Source organism: Microtus pennsylvanicus, chromosome 2 (assembly GCF_037038515.1).
Source record: "Microtus pennsylvanicus isolate mMicPen1 chromosome 2, mMicPen1.hap1, whole genome shotgun sequence".
NCBI lineage: Eukaryota > Metazoa > Chordata > Mammalia > Rodentia > Cricetidae > Microtus > Microtus pennsylvanicus.
Genome location: NC_134580.1, coordinates 32,093,510 through 32,115,237, shown reverse-complemented (window position 1 = coordinate 32,115,237; position 21,728 = coordinate 32,093,510). Strand labels below are relative to the sequence as shown.

At 45.9% G+C, this 21,728-nt stretch overlaps 1 protein-coding gene across 2 annotated transcripts; it reads left to right on the top strand.

Annotated features, from left to right (window-relative positions):
- Window positions 1–1,118: 1,118 nt before the first annotated feature.
- Window positions 1,119–8,650, top strand: Krt78 (keratin 78). 2 transcript variants are annotated; one of them, XM_075963587.1, is made up of 9 exons: window positions 1,119–1,484; window positions 1,860–2,074; window positions 3,401–3,461; window positions 3,844–3,939; window positions 4,633–4,797; window positions 5,127–5,252; window positions 6,853–7,073; window positions 7,277–7,311; window positions 7,393–8,650. In XM_075963587.1, the coding sequence occupies exons 1-9, from the start codon at window positions 1,119–1,121 to the stop codon at window positions 8,487–8,489; spliced, it is 2,382 nt and encodes a 793-aa protein (XP_075819702.1). In that variant the 3' UTR covers window positions 8,490–8,650. The 2 variants fall into 2 exon arrangements, with proteins under 2 accessions (XP_075819702.1, XP_075819703.1); XM_075963588.1 differs by having other exon boundaries at window positions 7,277–7,315; window positions 8,225–8,489.
- The last annotated feature ends 13,078 nt before the right edge of the window (window positions 8,651–21,728 follow it).

Below are 21,728 nucleotides of genomic sequence, written 5' to 3'. Positions count from 1 at the left end.
CACCTCTCAAGTGTTTGGTATGTTGCGTTTCTGTTCATTCTTGTTTGGAGCTGCATCCTCAAAGACCCCAAATATCCCACTCTCAGAATTCACCAAGTGCTGGGAGAGGAAGAAGAACAAGGTCATTGTTGTTCCACCAAAGAAAGACCTAGGAGTCAGAATGAGAGACTCGGCAGTCCCCAGGCAGCAGCTGGATCATCTACAGGATTCTTTCCTCCTGGGGACCTCACACTGGAGGTTGGACCATAGTATTAGGCTCCTCCACCTGCTAGAGCAGGGACGGAATCCACCCTGGGAAAATCCCAGGCCCCTGTTTCTGCTCCCAGCCTCTCAGGCACAGCTTCGAGATGGTCACTTTATTTGTAGTGGGCTGCCTCTCATTTAGCTACTGGAAGGGCTTCAGCTTGCCCCAGCTGGAAGGGTCTTGGTTAGTGTGTTGGGTGAGGTAGGATCACAGGATTGATGGCTGTTCTAAAGATCCTGGCTAAAGATACCTGCTTGGTGTGGAGCAGGTTCTGTCTCACATCTCCTGGATGATTGCTGGGTTGGGTCAAAGGAGGGACTGGGTGCCCTGCTTTTCGGTGCCATTTCTACATTGTGGCGTGTCTTTGCTGCACCACCTCTGCCAGCCTCCTGGCTGCTCAGGGCCTGTGCTGCGTCTGTGAGGTTGGAGCTCCCTTTGGGAGCTGCATTCTCCCTTGTTCTGCACCTGCATGGTGTGTGGGTACCTCCACTGCTTCCTATGCCCCCTCTCCTCTGAACACGTGCTCTCTTCTCTCTCCTTCTCCAGGAAGCCTTCCTTGAATACCCCCAGTGATGTCAACCGTTACCTAGAACCATGGCTCATGTCTCTAGATGCTTCCTTGTCTTTGGCTTCTAGGGCAGGGCCTGCTCTCCTACCTCAGGCACGCACGTGCCATGTGCTTATTTCCCAGGTGTGTCAGAGCAGATCAGCCACAGTAAGTGGCAGAACAGTCAGACTGAGAGCATCTTGCTCTCTGAGGCCCAGCCCAGGGACGGGAGGGGATAAAAGTCTCGTGCCAGGGCCCCAGGGCAGGAGCACACACACTGTGACCATCTCCAGTCTGTCTGAAGCTGCGGGCCTATCTGTCTCTGCCATGTCTCTCTCCCCATGCCGAGCCCAGAGGGGCTTCAGTGCTCGCTCAGCGTGTTCTACTTTTTCAGGGGCTCGAGGCAGGGCTGGCTTCAGCAGCAGGAGCCTTAGCTCCTCTAGGAGATGTAGAGGAAGCTCTGGTGGGAGGGCCTGGGGGGCAGAGGCCAGGCAAGGGGTACGGTTTGTCCAGAGGAGTGGAGGGTCTGGTCTTTTCCAGTGTCCGCCGGGGGGCATCCAAGCGGTGACCGTCAACCAGAGTTTGCTGACCCCACTGAAGATTGAGGTTGACCCCCAGTTCCAGGTGGTGAAGACGCAGGAGACTCAAGAGATCAGAACCCTCAACAACCAGTTTGCTTCCTTCATTGATAAGGTGAGGGAAACGCAGCCCCTGTTTCTGGGCTTCCAACAGTCACTCCAGACAAGATGACCTAGAACAAGGCACTCTGGCTCTTTCTGCCTCGCTTTGATGACAAGGAAGTCCTCCCAGGGTCTAACTAGTGGCTTTCTGGTCTGCTGGGGTCTCTGCTAGTCCATGGCTGGACCCAGGGACAGAGAACAGCTAGGTAGCGGTGAGAAATCTCATCCCATCCTATCATGGATGTGCTCAGGACCTGTGGGAGGCTTGAGGCTCCTTGGCACAGGCAGGGATGGAGGGGAAGAGTAAGGGACCCATGAGAGGGTCTTTGAAGCATCTCTCTCCAGAGGCTGTGCCGGGGGAGTCTCAGAACCCTGTGTCTGGTTGCAGGTGCGCTTCCTGGAGCAGCAGAACAAGGTCTTGGAGACCAAATGGGAGCTGCTGCAGCAGCTGCAGGGGAGCCACGGCCCTCAGGGCCTGGAGCACATCTTTGAAGCCTGCCTGGCCCAGCTCAGGCAGCAGCTGGAGGAGCTGCAGAGAGAGCGAGGGGCTCTAGATTCTGAACTGAAGACCTACCAGGATCAGGAGGAAGAGTTCAAGTCCAAGTAGGCAACAGGGTTCTTGTGTGGTATCTAGGGGGTGGTGTGAGCGCTCTGCCCACCGGAGGGTCTTCTGCGTGTCCAGCACCCAGGGCTGCTCAACAGACCTCCGTTCCATCGTTGACTGCCCTTTTCCCGCTACTAGGCTCACCTGTAATATGTAGAGGACACCCCCCTCGGCCCCCTAGGCTTGGAGAGGCCTGGTAGAAATATTGAGGTCTCTTTCCAGAGGGCTGAGGCCTAGACTCAAGGGCCCATGTGTCTGGTCAGGACAACACCTTGCTGTCTTTCTCAGGAAATTCCTGTTTAGCAGGCTGTGGGGCTGACGTGACTCAGATGTCCTCTGGTCTTGGGTGGGGGCAGTCAGTTTAGTGCACCCATCCCCAGGCCCGTGTTGTGATTTACGGCTGCACTGTGGTGCTAGGCTCTCTACCTAAGCAGCCTGGTAGTGCAGGCAGCCCTGGGCTGAGGGGTGGAGAGGGCTGGGGGGCGCCTCCTACGTCTCCCAGTCTTGGCTTCTACTGTTGCAGTCTGGGAAAAGGTCATTTCCCTTTGTGGTCTCCAGGGCCTCTGGGAAAGGAACAGGTGGGGTAGGGAGAGAGGCACCCAAGGTTTCAGGTCTGAGTGGAGAATCTTGTCCTCCACTTTCCCATGAAACCCATGTTGCCTGCTCAGAAGCATCTGAGCACTTGGAAAGCCATCAAGACACGTGACCTACTGTTCTGTGGGATGCTGGCTGACGCAGGGGTATAGCTAGGGAAATGGGAAAAAGGTCAGTGGGGGCTCCTGACTTGGGGCCTCTGAAGTGAGAAGGACACTCAGGGAGGTATGGGGGTGCAGAGTGCAGGGTGGGCTGTAGGGAGGAGGTATGGGGGTGCAGAGTACAGGGTGAGCTGTAGGCAGGAGGTATGGGGGTGCAGAGTACAGGGTGGGCTGTAGGCAGGAGGTATGGGGTGCAGAGTGCAGGGTGGGCTGTAGGTAGGAAGTGTGGGGGTGCAGAGTGCAGGGTGGACTGTAGGCAGGAGGTATGGGGGTGCAGAGTACAGGGTGGGCTGTAGGCAGGAGGTATGGGGGTGCAGAGTGCAGGGTGGGCTGTAGGTAGGAGGTATGGGGTACAGAGTGCAGGGTGGGCTGTAGGTAGGAGGTATGGGGGTGCAGAGTGCAGGGTGGGCTGTAGGTAGGAGGTATGGGGTACAGAGTGCAGGGTGGGCTGTAGGCAGGAGGTATGGGGTACAGAGTACAGGGTGGGCTGTAGGCAGGAGGTATGGGGGTGCAGATACAGGGTGGGCTATAGCCCTGACCTGGTTTTTGACTGTCAGTTTCCATTTACAGGTATGACCAGGAAGCTCACAAGCATGCCTCAGTGCAGAATGACTTTGTGGTCCTTAAGAAGGTGGGAGAGGCTCAAATGCACCGCCCAGAAAGCCCCCACCAAGCCCTGAAGCCGGTCCTAGGCTGGCAGGGTCTAATGTGGAGATACTGACTGAGGAGAGGTCGTGACTCTGCATGCAGTCACCCTCTGCCAGAATGGGGCATTTCCCTAGACAGGCACTTAAAGACAGATCCGAATGAGATGCTGTTTGCCGGGCGCTGGGCTTGCTGTGAAGGCAGGGGAGGAAGAGCAGACAGCACAGTAGGGTGGGGGTCAAGCAGGAACTGTGTCCCTCAGATAGTGCAGAGCAGGGCCCAGTGGGGAGAAGACGGGGGCTCAGGACAGTGGCACGGGTGTCCGAGAGGAAGTGTGAGGTTCATGGTTTCTGTCTTGCTGTCTTCAGGATGTGGATGAGGTTTTCCAGAGCAAGATGGATTTGGAAGGCAAGCTGGAGTCTCTGAGAGAATACATCTGCTTCTTGACACGTCTGTATGAAGAAGTAAGGACCTGTGAAGGACAGGGAGAAATGGCGGGAAGGACAGGATGGGCAGGCTCCCTGTGGCCATGGGGGGAGCCACTGGGGTGGGGGAAGTCTCCTAGGATAGCTTTGGTTTGTGGTCATTCATCATTTGACCATGAGCTACTAAGCACTAGTGTGAGATTCACCAACGAATAACCAGCCAAAGCCCTCGCGGTAGCTTCTATTAGGAGCCGGACAGAGCACCGGTCTTAGTAAATGCAAATTCCATTCTGTTAGATGGTGACGGGTGCTACAGAGAGCGGGGAGAAGGTTGGGAACGTGGGTCGGTGGTGATTGCAAGTGAGCCTTGTGTAAAAGGTAAAACAGGCTGAAAAGTGAAGGATGGAAGGCACCTCCTCAGGCAGGAAGTTTCTGGGACTCTGGGCAGAGAAAGTGTGAGGTGACCAGTGTGGCTGGGGCAGGGGCACTGTATGGAGGAAGGTACAGTAAGGAGTGAGATGGGGTGACAGGGATAGGCGATTTGGGGCTTCATGGGTAATTTTCCTTTACTGTCCACACTGCGAGTCACTGGAGACCACCTCAGTGGTGCTTACTCTGCAAATTTGTCCTACCACTGGGCGATGGGCAAGTGCGTGGACCTTCAGACATCTTTCTCCTCGGGGATAGGACAGGGAGGCAGGGTGGTAGTCACTGAGTTGATTTCTCCCACAGGAACTGAGACAGCTGCAGACTCAGGCAGATGACATGTCTGTGGTGCTGTCCATGGATAACAACCGTTGCTTGGACTTCAGTGACATTATTGCCGAGGTCCGTGCCCAGTATGAGGAGATCACGCGGACGAGCAAGGCTGAGGCAGAGGCTGTGTTCCAGACCAAGGTGCTGTGTCCTGAAGAGCAGGCTGAGGCTGACGGGGTGGTCACACTCATATCCCAGGGAGGTCCTATTGGGGTAGCTCCAATGACATCCTTCAGGTTCAGAGCTCAGAGGGTTTGGCGGTGTCTGCAGAATCAGGAGGGGACAGTGGCAATAAAGTAGGAGATGGCTTGGACATCTATAGGCAAGTCTGCTGTGAGCTTTGCAATGTCCACGCTGGGAAAAATGTAGACATCAGGAAACATCTCAGGGTGGGAAGATGGGCCGGTCCCTGACTCTGGAGTGAGAGCTAGCCGTCGACTCAACCAATGGTGTTACCTTTGTGCACTCAGTACCAGGAACTTCAGGCATCAGCCCAGCTTCAAGGGGACAACGTAAAGGAAGCCCGGATGCAGATTTCCCAGCTTCGGCAGTCCTTGCAGAGGCTGCAGAGTCAGATTGCGAGCCTCAAGAAGCAGGTAGGCTCTCCGTGTCTTCTGCTGCATCCACCTGCTGCTGGTGCCTCCGCGCTCCACTGCACGTTGTTTCCTTCCCAGGCGGCCTTGTAGGAAGATGTGTCACTGGCTGGGACTAAGAGACAGATCTTCAGGTCACCTCCAAATTGACTTTGCCAGTTCCCTGTGAACGCCAGCCTGCACGCTGGCTTTTACTTACAGTCTCTGTTCAGGTGGACGTCTTGCTTCTGCCTCCTTGGAGAGAGGGTCGGTTTAACTCTGGCTCCATCTCCTCTTTTGACTTCCTCCGCAAGCAAGCAGGAACTTAAGGTCAAACACTGACTTCTTTGGTTTCCCTTTGGGAAAAGTATGTGAGAGAGAAGAGCAAGAAAGGGAGATGGGCCTATGGGTGGAACCGTCTCAGGAGATCTCACAGAAGGTGGAGGAGATCTGAGGTGCCCTGTTCTCTCAGATGGGAAGGGTGATGACTTACTAGCTATCAATGTTCCTCGCTGTTCCTCATTCCTCATGTTCCTCAAAGCCAGATTTGAGATGCATAGCGGGTGATAAGCATAGAGTACATACGTCAGAATATATATGTAGGGGCACGTGCCGCTGTTATATGGGTGGGGATATCTGAACTTCCATCCCATCCTAATGATTGCACAGCAAGTGCTCCTAACCAGCACCATCTCTACAACCCCCCATATGCATTTTATTTAAAATTAATTTTATTTGTGTGGGTATTTTGCCTGCAATAAGTATGCATATCATGTGTGCGCCTGGTAGCCATGGAGCCCAGAAGAGGGTGCCTAATCCCCTGGAACTAGAGTTACAGATAGTGTGGGCCACCATGTGGGTGCTGGGAATTGAACCCAGGTCCTCTGGAAGAGCAATCAGAGCTCTTATCCACTGAGCCATCTCTTCCCTCCCTGCTTCTTTATTTATCTATTTATTCTTGTTTTATGTTATTTGAAGTTTTGTTTGCATGTACATCGGTACACCTGTTTTTCAAGTAAACAGCCCCGAGGACCACAGCCTCTCACCTGTGCTTTCCCTGGGAGAGTCTTCTCCGTTTTCTGCACAGGTCCACGAGACAGACCTTTTCATACTGACTCAGAGTGCTAGGTCCCTACTCAGCCACCCATCACCTTTCTGAGACATGGACAAACGGTCTGGTTCCTGGTCTGGGGTATTTGTGTGGGGACAGAGCAGTGACAACCTCTGGAGGATTTTTTCCGTTCTGCATCTGAGGTGATGCTGAGTCTCCCACACACCTCTGCTTCAGTGTGCAGTGACACAAATTAAGGACTCAAATTAAGTACCATGGGCTGTCATGAGATGCTTAACTGAATTGAAGACCCTGCTTCCAAAGATCACGTTCTGAGGTTCTGGGTGAACACAAAGATGTTGGGGGACCCCAGTGAACCCTCTGCCAAGGCATAAAAGCCTTTAGGCAATATTTTCCTTTAGGGTGCAAGGGGCTGGGCATGGGTGGTCATGCATAATTTTGAGCTCATGAAATTAGGGTCTATCTGGGTCTTCAAATTATACCCATGGTGGTTGTTTTAAGAGGCCCTGCCAGGTTTCCCGTCACTTCCTCCCTCTCTCTACCCCCTTCCAGAATGACAGTCTGCAGTCGGCCATTGCTGATGCTGAGCAGCAGGGGGAGATGACTCTGAGGGATGCCAAGGCCAAGCTGGATGAACTGGAGGATGCTCTAAGAATGGCCAAGCAGGACATGGCCCAAATGCTGCGCGAATACCAGGAACTGATGGGCACAAAGTTGTCCTTGGATGTGGAGATTGCCACGTATCGAAGGCTGCTGGAGAGTGAGGAGTGCAGGTAGTGATCTGGAGGGACCCAGGGATGGAACTGTGCTGGGGGAGAATGGCCAGTGCAGGCCTTCTTTGCTAGAGGGCATTCTGCGAGATTTCCTTACCCTAGAAGTCACAACTGGCAACCACTTCCTTGGGAGGGCTTTTATATTGGGGATTGCATTCTTTACAGCCTTTCTTAGCGCTGTCCCCCTGTCTTTCTTCCCTCAGGATGTCTAAGGAGTACATCAGCCAGGTCACTGTCTGTGAGTATGAGGGGACTTGGAGAGTAGGATTACCTTGGGGTGCTGAGGACCCTGCTGTGACCCTACTGCATTTCTTGGCAGCCACGGCAGAAGGCAGTGTTGTCCCTGGAGGAGTTGGTGGAGGCCAAGTGGTCATACCTGGAAGAACTGGAGGAGGCCAAATGATTGTGCCTGGAAGAACTGGAGGAGGCCAAATGATTGTGCCTGGAAGAACTGGAGGAGGCCAAGTTGTAATACCTGGGGGAGATCGTAGAGGCCAAATGGTTGTGCCTGGAAGAGTTGATGGAGGCCAAATGGTTGTGCCTGGAGGAGATCATAGAGGCCAGATGGTCATGCCTGGAGGAGATTGTAGAGACCAGATGGTCATGCCTTGGGGAGATCGTAAAGACCAGATGGTCATGCCTGAAGGAGATCATAGAGGCCAAATGGTCATGCCTGAGGGAGATTGTAGAGACCAGATGGTCATGCCTGGAGGAGATCATAGAGGCCAAATGGTTGTGCCTGGAGGAACTGGAGGAGGCCAAATGGTTGTGCCTGGAGAAGATTGTAGAGACCAAATGGTCATGCCTGGGGGAGATCGTAGAGACCAGATGGTCATGCCTGGGGGAGATTGTAGAGGCCAGATGGTCATGCCTGGGGGAGATCGTAGAGACCAGATGGTCATGCCTGGGGGAGATTGTAGAGGCCAGATGGTCATGCCTGAAGGAGATTGTAGAGGCCAGATGGTCATGCCTGAGGGAGATTGTAGAGACCAGATGGTCATGCCTGGGGGAGATCGTAGAGGCCAGATGGTCATGCCTGGGGGAGATTGTAGAGGCCAGATGGTCATGCCTGGGGGAGATTATAGAGGCCAGATGGTCATGCCTGGGGGAGATCGTAGAGGCCAGATGGTCATGCCTGGGGGAGATTGTAGAGGCCAAATGGTTGTGCCTGGGGGAGTTGGTGATGATCAAGTGGGCACTTGTGACCTCAGAGGCTGGAAAGGCAGCTTTGGGTCTGGAGGCTGCTCTAGCATCGTAACTGGGGGCTTTGATATTCCCCACGGATCTGGGCGCAGTCCCAGTATGGGTTCCTGCTCTGTGTCAGGCTCTGGTTTCAGTTCTGGCTCTGGCTCCTGCTGCCGCACCATCCTGAAGAAGACAGTGGAGTCAAGCCGGAAGACATCTGTCATTTACTGAACAACCAGGCAGTCACATCCCTTCTGAGCCTAGCAGCCCTGTTTCCATTCTGTCCCCATGTCCAGTGTCCACAGCCCAAGGCAGCCCACTGGTTACTGGAGAAAGTCAATAAAGTCTGCCTGCCTGCTGTTCCAATGCTCAGCGGGCAGGCACTGCTCTGCATACTCATTTGTATCTCATTTGTGTGCGCGTGTGTGCATGTGCTTGCGTGTATGTGTGAGTGTGTGCGCGCATGTGTGTGCAGCCCATGTGGTGCACAGGCTATGTCCTTCAGCCAACAGCTGTTTTCACTCCCTTCTCCATGGTCTTCGGGCTGGCCTGGAAGACTATTTGGCCAGGCTTTGGCAAGACTCTGTCCCTAGTTCAAGCACCCTTCAAGTGGGAGGGAGGTTCTGAAGGTCTCTAACTGGAGGCTTGAGACAGGAACCCAGGAGTGCAGCTTGGTTCCTTCCTCTACCCTCTTTCTGCAGCTTCTTCAGCTGTGCTGGGCAGGGTTACAGCATCCAGTTCCCCTGTCGCCTTCCCCTCTTCACAGTCTATGTTCAGAGCCACGTTGGTGCTGTGCACCAACACTGGGGCTCTTCTGACAAGCACTGGGTACCACATCTCTCCCACCCTGTCCACGTCTGCCACCTCCAACCAGTCCCTCCCGCTCACGAGCCTGAGCTTCCTTTCAGACCAAGGACTGGCCTCCTGTCACTAGTTCGGATCCCCTGTGCTGGGAATGTGGGTTTGTGGGAGGCTGCTTTTTGTCCTCTCCCCCTTTCCAGTGCACAGTTCGGTGTTCCCCAGGGCAGAAAGCCAGGTTCCTGCTACCCTTCCCTCACTGCTGGAGGGCCTTGACCTGCCCTTGGCACTCCTGACTGGAAACATCCCAGCAGGTGCCGAGTTCAGTTCAGATGCTCAGTAACAGCCTTGAAGTGAGTTCCAAGGGCAGAGGCCGAGGTTTCCCATGGCGAGTGTAGCTCCTGTGCCATTCCTTTACCAGCAATCCAACTCTGGCCCCAGCAAAACAAAACAAAGTGACAAAACGGAATCTGTGCATTTCTCCACCCCACTCTCCTTGGAGAACATCTTGGGACCATCTGCATTGTCCAGTGTATCCTGTGACGTCACCCTGAGCACCCCAGTCATCAAGAAAGTCCTTTACACTCCGGGCGTACCCTAGATGTGCCATCGAACATGCTGCTCCACCTCCCCATCCCCCGTGGCTCTCAGGACTAACTGTTCATCAGTTGTCTGCAGAGCTTGTCCCCATCAAGGCTGTCGGCTTGAACTCGCTCTGGTCCTGACCTCAGCTTCTTCCCTTGGTTCTTCCTTAGGCTGCATTTTCTTCTCCTGGAAACCTTTCCACTGCCCCATGTCTGAGCTGCTGAACCCTTCCTGTGCTCTGAACATTCTGGTTGCACTGTTGTGGTCCCTGGCTACACATTCAGCTCTGGTAGGGGAGACCCTGTGTCTCCATTAGCCTCTAGGCTTCCCCACGCAATTCCTGAACCCAGGAAAGGGATCTCATGGGGACTTGAAATGACCTAGGTCCTGGTCCCTGGACTTGTCTGAACTTGAGCTTAGAAATGTTTTTCTTCTCTTTTAGGACGTTCTGAGGGAAGCCAGGCTCATGGGAGTCGGGGCTAGGAGGTTCTGGGAGGATTGACTTCTCCCCTATTCTGGGTGCAGTGTGGGTCTCTTTAATGTCTCTTCCCTGCTCCCTTTCTTGTCCTGGGGCCTGGAGAGACAGCCTGGCTATGCTGTCAGTTCTGTGGCCTGGGTTGAGGGATATCCTGAAGTTCTGCTGTTATACCAGGGAAAGGGTGGCATGGACTCTTCCATCACTTACCTGGGAGGAAGTCATGCCTACCCATGTTCAGGAGGCTCGGGAGGGTGCTTTGGTCCAAGTTCTACCATTCCTGGACATGTGACTAAGATTTGGACTAAGTGGGAGATTTTCTCCATGTTTAAGTGTCCTCATCCATAAGGAAACTCTAAGAACAACCCGCTGTGGTAGCTGGGTCTGTAACCTCAGCATTTAGGAGGCTGAGAAGAGGATTACCACGAGTTCAAGGACAGTCTCGGCTATGTAAGTGAGTTCCAGACAGCCCAAGTTACAGAGTGAGACCCCTCTTCAGGACAATCAGATAGACAAACAAAACAACAATAACAAAACCAAAACAGTCACTGCCTCTCAATGTACAGCCCAACCTCAGATAGGGCAATTCGGCTGAGTTGTTTCCAAAGATGCTTTCCTTCCCCTCCGTCCTGTGAGGACCCTTTTCTTTGCCACTGTGCTTTGGTGGGGCTCTAGGGGAAGGACCCACAGTCTAACTCAGCTGGGTGTGATTGTCCGGGGGTGGAGTGGGTTCTTAAATGCCCATGCAAAGCACAGATATTACAGAAGCTGGCTTGGGGATCTCCTTGATTGCCAGGGCCTCCTTTGTGCCTCTAGTGGGGGGACTTGTATTTCTTTAATTAAATAGTTAAATTTGAGCCTGCAGGGTCTTGCTCTTCAGACTGGCCTGAAACTATGTAAACCAGGCTGTGCTCCAACTAGTGATCACCCTGCCTTAGCCTTCTAATACTGTGATTATAGACGTGAGCCATCACACCAACCAAAGAGGGGATTTTCTACATCATCATCATCATCATCATCATCATCATTATGTGTGTTTTAGGTGAGGTGACATCTTTTGGGAGCTAATTTTCTCTTTCCACATGTCGGGGATGGGAACCGAACATTGATCTTCGGGTTTGTGCGATTAAGTGCTTTTACCTACTGAGCCATCACCCTGACCCCAAATGAAGAACTTCTTAATGGCCTTGTCCTGGAGCACACTGGGTCCAGTCCATTCCATGCAGCGAATTGTACACATTCACCATCTCTTTCCACAACTCTGATTCCTTTATTTGTTTACCACCCTGGAAGTGAGGACCTGAGAGAACTGAACTGACCTTCCAGGAAGGAGTGCTTCCCGAGAAGAGAACTGCAGCCATGGGCCTGCAACAGCAAGAAGCAGGGAGGCAGCCACCACCCCTCCAGTGAGCAAGCTAGCTGTTTCAGTTACCTGGGCCCAAGGAGACTTCCAATGTTAAACCAGGACTGGGAGGAGCAGGCATCGACCTGTAAAGCGATGAAGAGACACGAGACACGGCAGGAGCAGAGAGCAGTTTCTGCAACAGTGGGAGGGAGCTGCAGTGTGAATCCATGGAAGTCTGGGAACGGTTCTTAAGAATTTATTTAGGTACAAAATAGGGGTAAGCGCTCACTAATACTGAATGGGTTGGGCACCACCACTGCCTTCGTCTGGTCGTTCTGCCCAGAGGTGAAGAAGCAAGCCGCCTTCTCTGCTCCAAACCACCCAAGAGAGCGTGAAGGAAAAAAGAGTGAGAGGCCCCTTCCCTCAGTTTTATAAGTTGTCATGTAGGCAGAAAAGACTGTGGTGATATTTCATTTGTATTTTAATAAATAAAGCTTGCCTGAAGATGAGAACACAAAACAGCCACACTAGTTAGCCATAGAGGCCAGGCGGTGGTAGTGCACACCTTTAAACCCAGCACTAAAGAGGAATATAAGGTAGGATGAGACAGGAACTCTCTCTCTATCAGACTGAAGATTTCATAGAGGTAAGAACTCTCTAGTGCCTTGGCTGTTTTGCTTTTCTGATCTTCAGGTTGAACCCGAATATCTGTCTCTGAGTTTTTATTATTCATGTTACATTTGGCGTCCAACATTTGGGGTATGAGTTCATGAAAAAGCTGTTTGCCTATGGCTTTTTAGCCACTGGCACAGGCTGGAGCTGCACATGGGGCTCCAGTCCCATCTGCCTAGGCTTTCTTTTCTTTTCCCCTCAAGCTTCTGAGTTTGGGATTTGGCCCTAGACTGGATGGTTTTGCCTTCGGGTAGCCCCCCAAATCCCACGCCACACATACTTTTTCCAAACAATCCCCTGTGCATTTTTTCAGACCCTCCCCTCTCTCCACTGTGTGATGCAGGCTCTCCCTGAACCATCTTCTTGGGCTGTTGCCAACCTTGGTACTTGCCTTGAAGTCCAGTCAGGCTTTTACTGTTGTACACAGCAGCAATAAGCCTCACATCGTCATCAACATCATCTGTAGATGTAAGACAATTGGAAATTCTTAAAGGGAGGAATCAGTTAAAAGAGTTTTTTCCCACATTAAAAATGGGGAAAACTATTACAATGGAGGTATTTGGGTTTCTGTATTATAATATGCTAGACAGCGATTAAAAGAAAGGATAGCTAATTTAGATGGGATTTATGTAATGTCAATTGTAAACATTATCATCTTTAACATTTTTGTCTTATCACTAAAAAATTTGATGAATCTGAGTGCTAAGATATAGGTCCTAGAAAAACCTTCTAAAACAGATCACAGAGTTATTCAAATCCAGACAGAGGAATTTAATGGAGAACCAGTTTCAGTGTTGCATTATAGAATAGAGAGGAATAGCCTAAGGTTTTCTTTTTTCTTATCAGTTCTAGTATCTTGTATTAATTAATTAATTAATTAATTAAAGATTTCTGCCTCCTCCCCACCCCTGCCTCCCATTCCCCCCTCCCCCAATCAACTCCCCCTCCCTCATCAGCCCGAAGAGCAATCAGGGTTCCCTGCCCTGTGGGAAGTCCAAGGACCTCCCACCTCCTTCCAGGTCTAGTAAGGTGAGCATCCAAACAGCCTAGGCTCCCACAAAGCCAGTACATGCAGTAGGATCAAAACCCAGTGCCATTGTTCTTGACTTCTCAGCAGTCCTCATTGTCTGCTATGTTCAGCAAGTCCGGTTTTATCCCATGCTTTTTCAGACCCAGGCCAGCTGGCCTTAGTGGGTTCCCGATAGAACATTCCCATTGTCTCAGTGTGTGGGTGCACCCCTCGCGGTCCTGAGTTCCTTGCTCGTGCTCTCTCTCCTTCTGCTCCTGATCTGGACCCTGAGATTTCAGTCCGGTGCTCCAATGTGGCCTCTGTCTCTGTCTCCTTTCATCGCCTGATGAAGGTTAATATTTAGGAGGATGACTATATGTTTTTCTTTGGGTTCACCTTCTTATTTAGCTTCTCTAGGATCACGAATTATAGGCTCAATGTCCTTTAATTATCAGCCTAAGGTTTTCAAACAAACAACCTTAATATATCCAGTAACCTTACAGGAACTGACAAATGATGGAGGCTTTGTTACAGCTAACTGGACTCCTGTGCCAATTAACTAACTCCCGGGTTAGATTTAAGGAGATTCAAGGAAGCAATGGTCTCATATGACATGCATTCTCCTTTTGTGAAGCAAATGCTAAACTTGTGGTCAGTTTATAATAGAATGATCCCTAACAACTGGATAGAATTGGTTAAAGGTGTTTTAGAGCCTGGTACACAATTACAATGGAATACCTGGTTCAGAGAAGGGGCTAAGAACAATGGAGTAAAGCTAGAGGTAGGGAAATCTCCCAAGATCAAATTCTTGGAGAAGGAGATTATGCTACTAGAGAAAGGCAAGCTGTATATGGTGACCATACCATGGATTTATGTCACACAGCAGCTTTGAATGCTTAGGACAGAATTGACAAAACAGGAAAGAAAATTGAGTCATTTACTAAAGTTATACAGGGTCCAAAGGCAGCATTTACAGATTTCTTACAAAGATCGACTTCAGCAGTAAATAGAATGATACTAAATATAGAAGTTAGACAAATAATAACTGAATCTCTGGCTTTTGAAAATGTCAATTCTCTTTGCAAAAGGATAGATAATTAGGCCATTAAAGGCAAGGTCAGCACCTTTGGAGGAATGGATCAGAGATACAATTAATATTGAATCTCATGGCCATGATGATACGTGGATAAGAGAAGTGGTTGCCAGAGGTTTGAGGAAAAATCAAAATGTCAAATGTTATAATTGTGGCAAACAAGGTCACCTTAAAAGGGATTACAGATAGAGTGTTCCTAGAAACAATGTTTTTTTTCTAAGAATAATCCATTCAGAATGCCCCTCCCTTCTGGATTTTGCAGGCCAATGAAGAATATTCAAGATAATCCTTTGCCACCGGGAAATGCTATGAGGGGCCTCTCTTAGGCCCCTATGCTAAATCTGGTTCAGTTGTTTCCTGTCGTCATAGAGGAAACTTCCTAGAGCAATTAAAGAGCTTAATGCTTATTGTAAGAAACCATACTGCTCTGGATGACTGAACAGCTATAGAAGAGAGGACAAAAAGTTCAAAAGAGACCATAAAGCGAGTATTTTGGCAAACTTCTATAAATGAACAAAAATCAAAATTAAAAATAAGAATAAGTGATGTTGTCATTAAAGGTCTGGTAGACACAGGTGCAATGCAACAATAATTTTATCAGAATCTTGGTATCCAAATTGGCTTCTTCAGGATGTTCAGTTTTTAGGGATCAGAACTTTATCTCAGATAAAGCAGAGTGTGAGATGGGTCGAAAGTACAGGGCTAAAAGGACAGAGAGGAATATTAAAACCATATGTGACTAACACAGCAATGAATTTGTGGGGACATGATTTGTTACAGCAATGGAATACTCAGATTAACAGTCCCCAGTCATAGAAACAAGCCATAGATTAATGTATAATTCTTGGAAAAATATTACAAGATATTATAAAGAACTATCACTGACCATTCAGGTTATACAAGAACAGGGCACAACAGCTGCTGATATTTCAAAGGCACCAACATCCCTTTCTTTAAAATTGTTGACAGAAAAACCTGTATGGATTAAAAATGGCCTTTAAAAATAGAGAAACTGCGGGTTTTAGAACAGCTGGCACAGGAGCAACTAGAAGCTCAGCATATTGAAGGATCAACCGGCCCTTGGAATTCTCCTGTCTATGTTGTTAAATCTGTAATTGGAGAATGGTAAAGCTCTAAGAACTGTTAATAAGGTGATTCTGCCAATGGCTCTACAGTCTGACATTCCTTTGCCTTTTCTATTGCTTGAAGGATGGATTCTTGTAGTTATTGATTTAAAAGATTGTTTCTTCACTATACCTTTACAAGAAAAGACAGAGAAAAATTTGCCGTCAGAGTGCCTACTTATAATAATTCTCAGCCTGCTAAAAGGTATCAATGGAAGATTTTCGCACAGAGAATGCTAAATAGCCCCATCCTGTGCCAATATTTTTTTAAGTCAGCCATTGGAAATGATATGTAAGCAATTTCCTGAATCTATAGTTTACTATTACATGGATGATATTTTGCTATCTGATTCAAATGTAGATACTTTAGAAAGAATGTCTGAAGAAGTAAAGAAAATTTTGCCTTATTGGGGATTATGAGTTGTTGCTCCTAAAAAAATACAAAGAGGATATTTTATTATTTAGACTACAAAACAGGTTTATAAAAAATTAGAACCCAAAAGGTGCAAATTAGGAGAGATATACTGTAGACTCTTAATGACTTCCAAAGATTGTTAGGAGACATTTACCATCTATGGCGCACTCTTGGGATAAAACTAGATGACCTGATTAATTTAAACAAAATGTTAGATGGTGACAAGGGCTTAAATAGTTCCAGGGAATTATCAACTAAAGCTGAGAGAGTATTGGCTTTGATTGAAGAGAAATTATAGAAGGCACATGTGAATTATGTGGATCTGATTTTTTTTTTGCTTCTGGATTTTTTTATTGATTTTTATTGAGTTCTACATTTTTCTCTACTCCCCCTTTGCCTCTCCCTCCCCTTCAACCCTCTCCCAAGGTCCCAATGCTCCTAATTTACTCAGGAAATCTTGTATTTGTCTACTTCCCATGTAGATTAGATCTATATATGTCTTTCTTAGGGTCCTCATTGTTGTCTAGGTTCTCTGGGATTGTGATTTGTAGGCTGGCTTTCTTTGCTTTATGTTTAAAAACCACTTATGAGTGAGTACATGTGATAATTGTCTTTCTGGGTCTGGGTTACTTACTCAATATGATGTTTTCTAGATCAATCCATTTGCCTGCAAAATTCAAGATGTCATTTTTTTCTGCCGTGTAGTATTTCATTGTGTAAATGTATCACATTTTCCTTATCCATTCTTTAGTCAAGGGGCATTTAGGTTGTTTCCAGGTTCTGGTTATGACAAACAATACTGTTATGAACATAGTTGAGCACATGTCCTTGTGGCATGATTGAGTATCCTTTGGATCTATACCCAAAAGTGGTATTACTGGGTCTTGAGAAAGGTTGTTTCCTAATTTTCTGAGAAATTGCCACACTGACATCCAAAGGTCCTGCACCAGCTTGCACTACCACAAGCAATACAGGAGTGTTTCCTTTACCCCACAACCTGTCCAGCATAAGTTGTCATCAGTGTCTTTGATCTTGGCCATTCTTACAGGTGTAAGATGGAATCTCAGAGTTGTTTTGATTTGCATTTCTCTGATGGCTAGGATGTTGAGCATTTTCTTAAGTGTCTTTCATCCATTTTAGATTCCTCTATTGAGAGTTTTCTGTTTAGGTCTGTACTCCATTTTTTAAATGGATTATTTGTTCTTTTGATGACCAATTTCTTAAGTTCTTTATATATTTTGGAGATCAGACCTCTGTCTGATGTGGGGTTGGTGAAGATCTTTTCCCATTCTGTAGGCTATCATTTTGTCTTGTTGACCGTGTCCTTTGCTTTACAGAAGCTTTTCAGTTTCAGGCAGTCCCCTTTATTAATTGTTTCTCTGGGTGTCTGTGCTACTAGGATTATATTTAGGAAGTGGTCTTCTGTGCCAATGCATTAAAAAAATGTACTTCCCACTTTCTCTTCTATAAGGTTCAGTGTGACTGGCTTTATTTTGAGGTCTTTTTAGATCTGAATCTTAACTGCATTCTGGTCATATTACCCTTCCAATATTACCCTATAGGAATTTTAATGCAGAGGGAATATAGTATCTTAGAATGGATCATTATACCACATAAACTGAGTAAAAAATTAAAAACTTAGGAGGAAAAGGTCTCTGAGTTAATTCTAAAAGAAAATTGAGACTTCATTAATTAGCAGAAATAGACCCAGCAGAAATTTATAGTACCCTTTAATAATGATGAAACTGACAAATTATGGGAAAAAGTGAACCCAGGCAAAGAGTATAGTAATATTTTTGGGAGAGATGCACAAGAACTATCCCCAAAGCAAGAGAATTCAACTTATAAAGAGAACTAACTGGATTCTTCCTTGCATTGTACAGGACACACCAATAACTGGAGCCCCTAACATTCTATACTGATGCAAATAAATCATGAAAGGCAGGTTACAAATCTAAGTAAATTTAAGTAAAGTGGATCAAAGCCCTTATGTTCTGTCCAAAAGTCAGAATTATATGCTATCCTTATGGTACTAAAGGATTTTAAAGAACCTCTCAATATAGCTACCAATTTTCAATGTACAGAAAGAGTTTCTCTGCATATTGAAACCACTGAATTTATACTAGGTGATACAGAATTGACTTTATTATTTATTCAGTTACAAAATTGATCAGGAATAGGAATTATCCCATATACATAACATAACATCCAATCCCATATGGGTCTTCCGGTTATTTAGCATAAAGTAATGTAGAAATCAATCAATTATTGATTGGAAATTTGCTGAAGGCCTCAGGATTTCATAAAAAACATCATCTCAATAGCAGATGTTTAAAAAAGCACTTTAATATAACATGACAACAAGGAGGGAATTATAAGGAAATGTCCTACTTGTTCTTTATACAACCAAACACCAATAACTGCAGGACGTAACCCAAAGGGTCCTCCATGGAATGAAATCTGGCAGATGGATGTGTTCCATTTTGTAGAATTTGGAAAAGTAAAATATGTACACCACACCATTGATACCTGTTCAGGTTTTCAATGGGCAACTGCTTTGAATGCAGAAAAGGCTGATACAATAATCATACATTTGCTAGAAGTTATGACCATTATGTGTATTCCTGTACAAATAAAGACAGACAATTCACCAGCATATGTCTCGAACAAAATGAAATAATTTTTTGCTTATCATCATATAAAGCATATTACAAGTATGCCACACAATCCTATACATCAGGCAGTTATAGAAAGAACAAATCAAACTATAAAGGATATGTTAAATAAACAGAAGTGAATGAAAAATAACCCAGAAATATATTGCATAATGCTCTATTAACTTTAAATTTTCTGAATGCTAATAAGAAAGGAATGGCAGATGCAGACAGACATTGGATAGTAGAAAAAAACCCTACAGAATTAAGTCAGCCTATATACTTTAAAGATGTACTGACCTCCTAATGGAAACCAGGACATGTGATACATTGGGGAAGGGATTTTGTTTCTGTTTCCACAGGAGAAGAAAAGATATGGATACCATAAAATTTGATAAAGATTCAATTTGAACAAGAGACTCCTGTTGTTAATTAGAAGAGATGATAGTTCATCAAACAACATGGTTGTTTAATATAAACAAACCTATACAACTGATAAATTCTTTTCATTTGATCAGCTATAACTTGTCAAAAGAAAAACTCCCCAAAATTAGGGTTGGGGAAGGTTTTTGTTTCTGTCTTTTCAGGAAAATAAAGGTATGAAGCTAAGGAATCTGAAGACCACTGGACAAATGAGACATCTGAAGGAAAGGGACAAATCATCCAGAAAAAATGTCTCAAGAAAAAGACTAAATTGGTCTGTTGGTATATCACATTTCCAATGAGATAAAATTTCATAAATCTTCCCAAATGTTTGTTTCTGCTATTCTCTACAGACATATAATGCATTTTTTTTGTAGTCCCAGTCCAATTAAAGATTAAACCTGGCCTTGAAGTTGGAGTGTGGCTCTCTCCTCTAAATTCAAGCACGCTTATCAAAGTGAAATCCAAATCTCTTTCTCATGTGAATACAGCCTCCTGATATGGGACAGAAGAAAAACAATATTTAAGGACTACTTCATTGCCACTCATCTCACAATCCTTTGATTTTATACTGACTCTTTAACAATTTTTAAGGTGTATGATTTTTAAGATTAATACATGCATATTAAACTTTTTGTCATGATATTAATGGTCATATAGAGTACTAACTAATTCTAGAAAAATATTTCATCTACATTTCTGTGCATGATTTTGGTTTTGATTCTCTAGTTTTCTGCAGTGAACCATGAGTACACCTAACAGTGACCTTTGAAGTCTCCATAAGGAGGATGTGGTCCCCCAATGATAATTCCTCCAGGACTATGATAACACCACTAAGCTGACAAACACCAACGATAGACTTTGGACTACAAACTGCTCAGAACAATTTTGAGGTAGCTAGTTGAGATGATCCAGCCTAACAGACTATTCTAGCCAGGATTCAAGCACTGTACTTTCACATTACACAGAGACTATACAACAAATGATATAGCTACCTCTCCCAGGACTTGACAAGTAACCCAAATTTTTCTTTTCAGGATCTCACCCAGACAGCAGGAAGTAAACTTAAGAATGCAATGCCCATATTCCCAAAAGTTAGGGTGGGTGATTTTTGGCTATCTAGTTGGTTATGGATGTTTGTCATTGTTTAGAGGGATTGGTTACAAGTTGTTATTGGTTATGGTCAGAAGGAAAGTTGAACAAAGGAGATTAGATATAGAGTTCTAGTTTTAAAAAGAAAAATGGTGAATATAGATCTGACAGGGTAAAAGGGTAGATTAGTGAGTCTACTCTGGAAAGAAAAATGGGAGAATATAGATATAATAAGATAAAAAGGTAGATTGTTGAATCTTCTTTTAAAAAGCAATTACTATTTTAAATGTTTTACATTGGATTTTTGTATATTATATACAAATTTTGTATAGTGATACAAATTTGATATTAATTTTTTTAGAACACACTGTACATACATTTCTACTCTTGTTCAAGGTATTGTACCTATACAACTCATTTAACAATGTAATACAAATTTCTAGTCCTTGGTAATTATTATTATCAACTGTTTAGGATAATAAGGAAATACAGTTCAGTAGTTAATCACCTATTATAATTGAACTTGTAGTCACATTAGGTATGTTTTCAAGATCAAACAAACTTATATTTTAGATAAACAAGTCATCTTCAAACACTTCAGAGATCTATAGATTTTGGAATGTAAGACGTTTTAATAACATAGATTCTTTATTATGACAAGGAGACATGTCTGCTCCTGGCAGCACCAATCTACTTCAGAGAAGATAATGGGCATCAAAGAAACTCCACATGTAGTTTACTTTGTTTGTTTCAAAAGTAAGCCACTAGGCAAGAAAATGCCCTTGCCTCGACTGCTGACAGTATACTCTCCTAATTGGACAAATAGGACACAAAAGAAAGTGACTGCCAAACACTGTCAAGACAAGGAGACATAGGCCTTTAGAATATCCTGCTTCACAGAAAAGTCTGTTGAATATGCTTGGCCTGAAGGCCAAAGATGGATGTTCCAACATTGCAGAGGAACTTTGGGTGACTATCCAGGCAGCCAGCTGTTTCTGTCATTTCTAACATTTTTTGGAAGTTGCTTGCCTGCACTTCCTGCTTACTCAGTTAATTATTTCCTTCTTGGGTCTCTGAGGGAGTTGGAGACTAGATAGTTATAGTTTTCCTTTTTTTTTTTTTTTACCAGACACAGAAAGCAAGTTATGATAGAAAGTAAATTAGGTACAAGACTTTGCACTCAACAAGATAGGATAGATATGGAGTATTTTCTCTGAATTTGTCAAATGTAAATGGACTAGACATTGTCGACATATCTATGGCTTGTATATATTGTACATAGTTATCGTACTTGTTATGTATAGTTTTTCTTGTATTAGTTATAGCCTTCTTTTTATTTTAGACAAAAAGGGGAAATGTAATGATATTTCCTTGCCTGAATACCAGAATGCAAAACAGCCACACTAGTCAGCCATACAGTCCAGACAATGGTAGCACACACCTTTAATCCCAGCAGCCATACTAGTTAGTCATAGAGGCCAGATGGTGGTGGTGCATGCCTTTAATCCCAACACTAGAGAGGAATATAAGCTGGGATGAGTCAGGAAATTGTTCTTTCAGTCTGAAGATTTCATAGAGGTAAGAGCTCTCTCGTGCCTTGGCTGCTTTTCTTTTCTGATCTTCAGATTGAGCTCCAATATCTGTCTTTGGTTTTTATTTTTTGTGTTATACAAGACCATGCTCTAGGCTTGCTGCCCCAAAAGTCATTGACTAAATGGATTGAAATCCCACAACACTTGTCCTTTATCCTAAATATGAAAGTTTTAATTCTAATGTAAAACCATT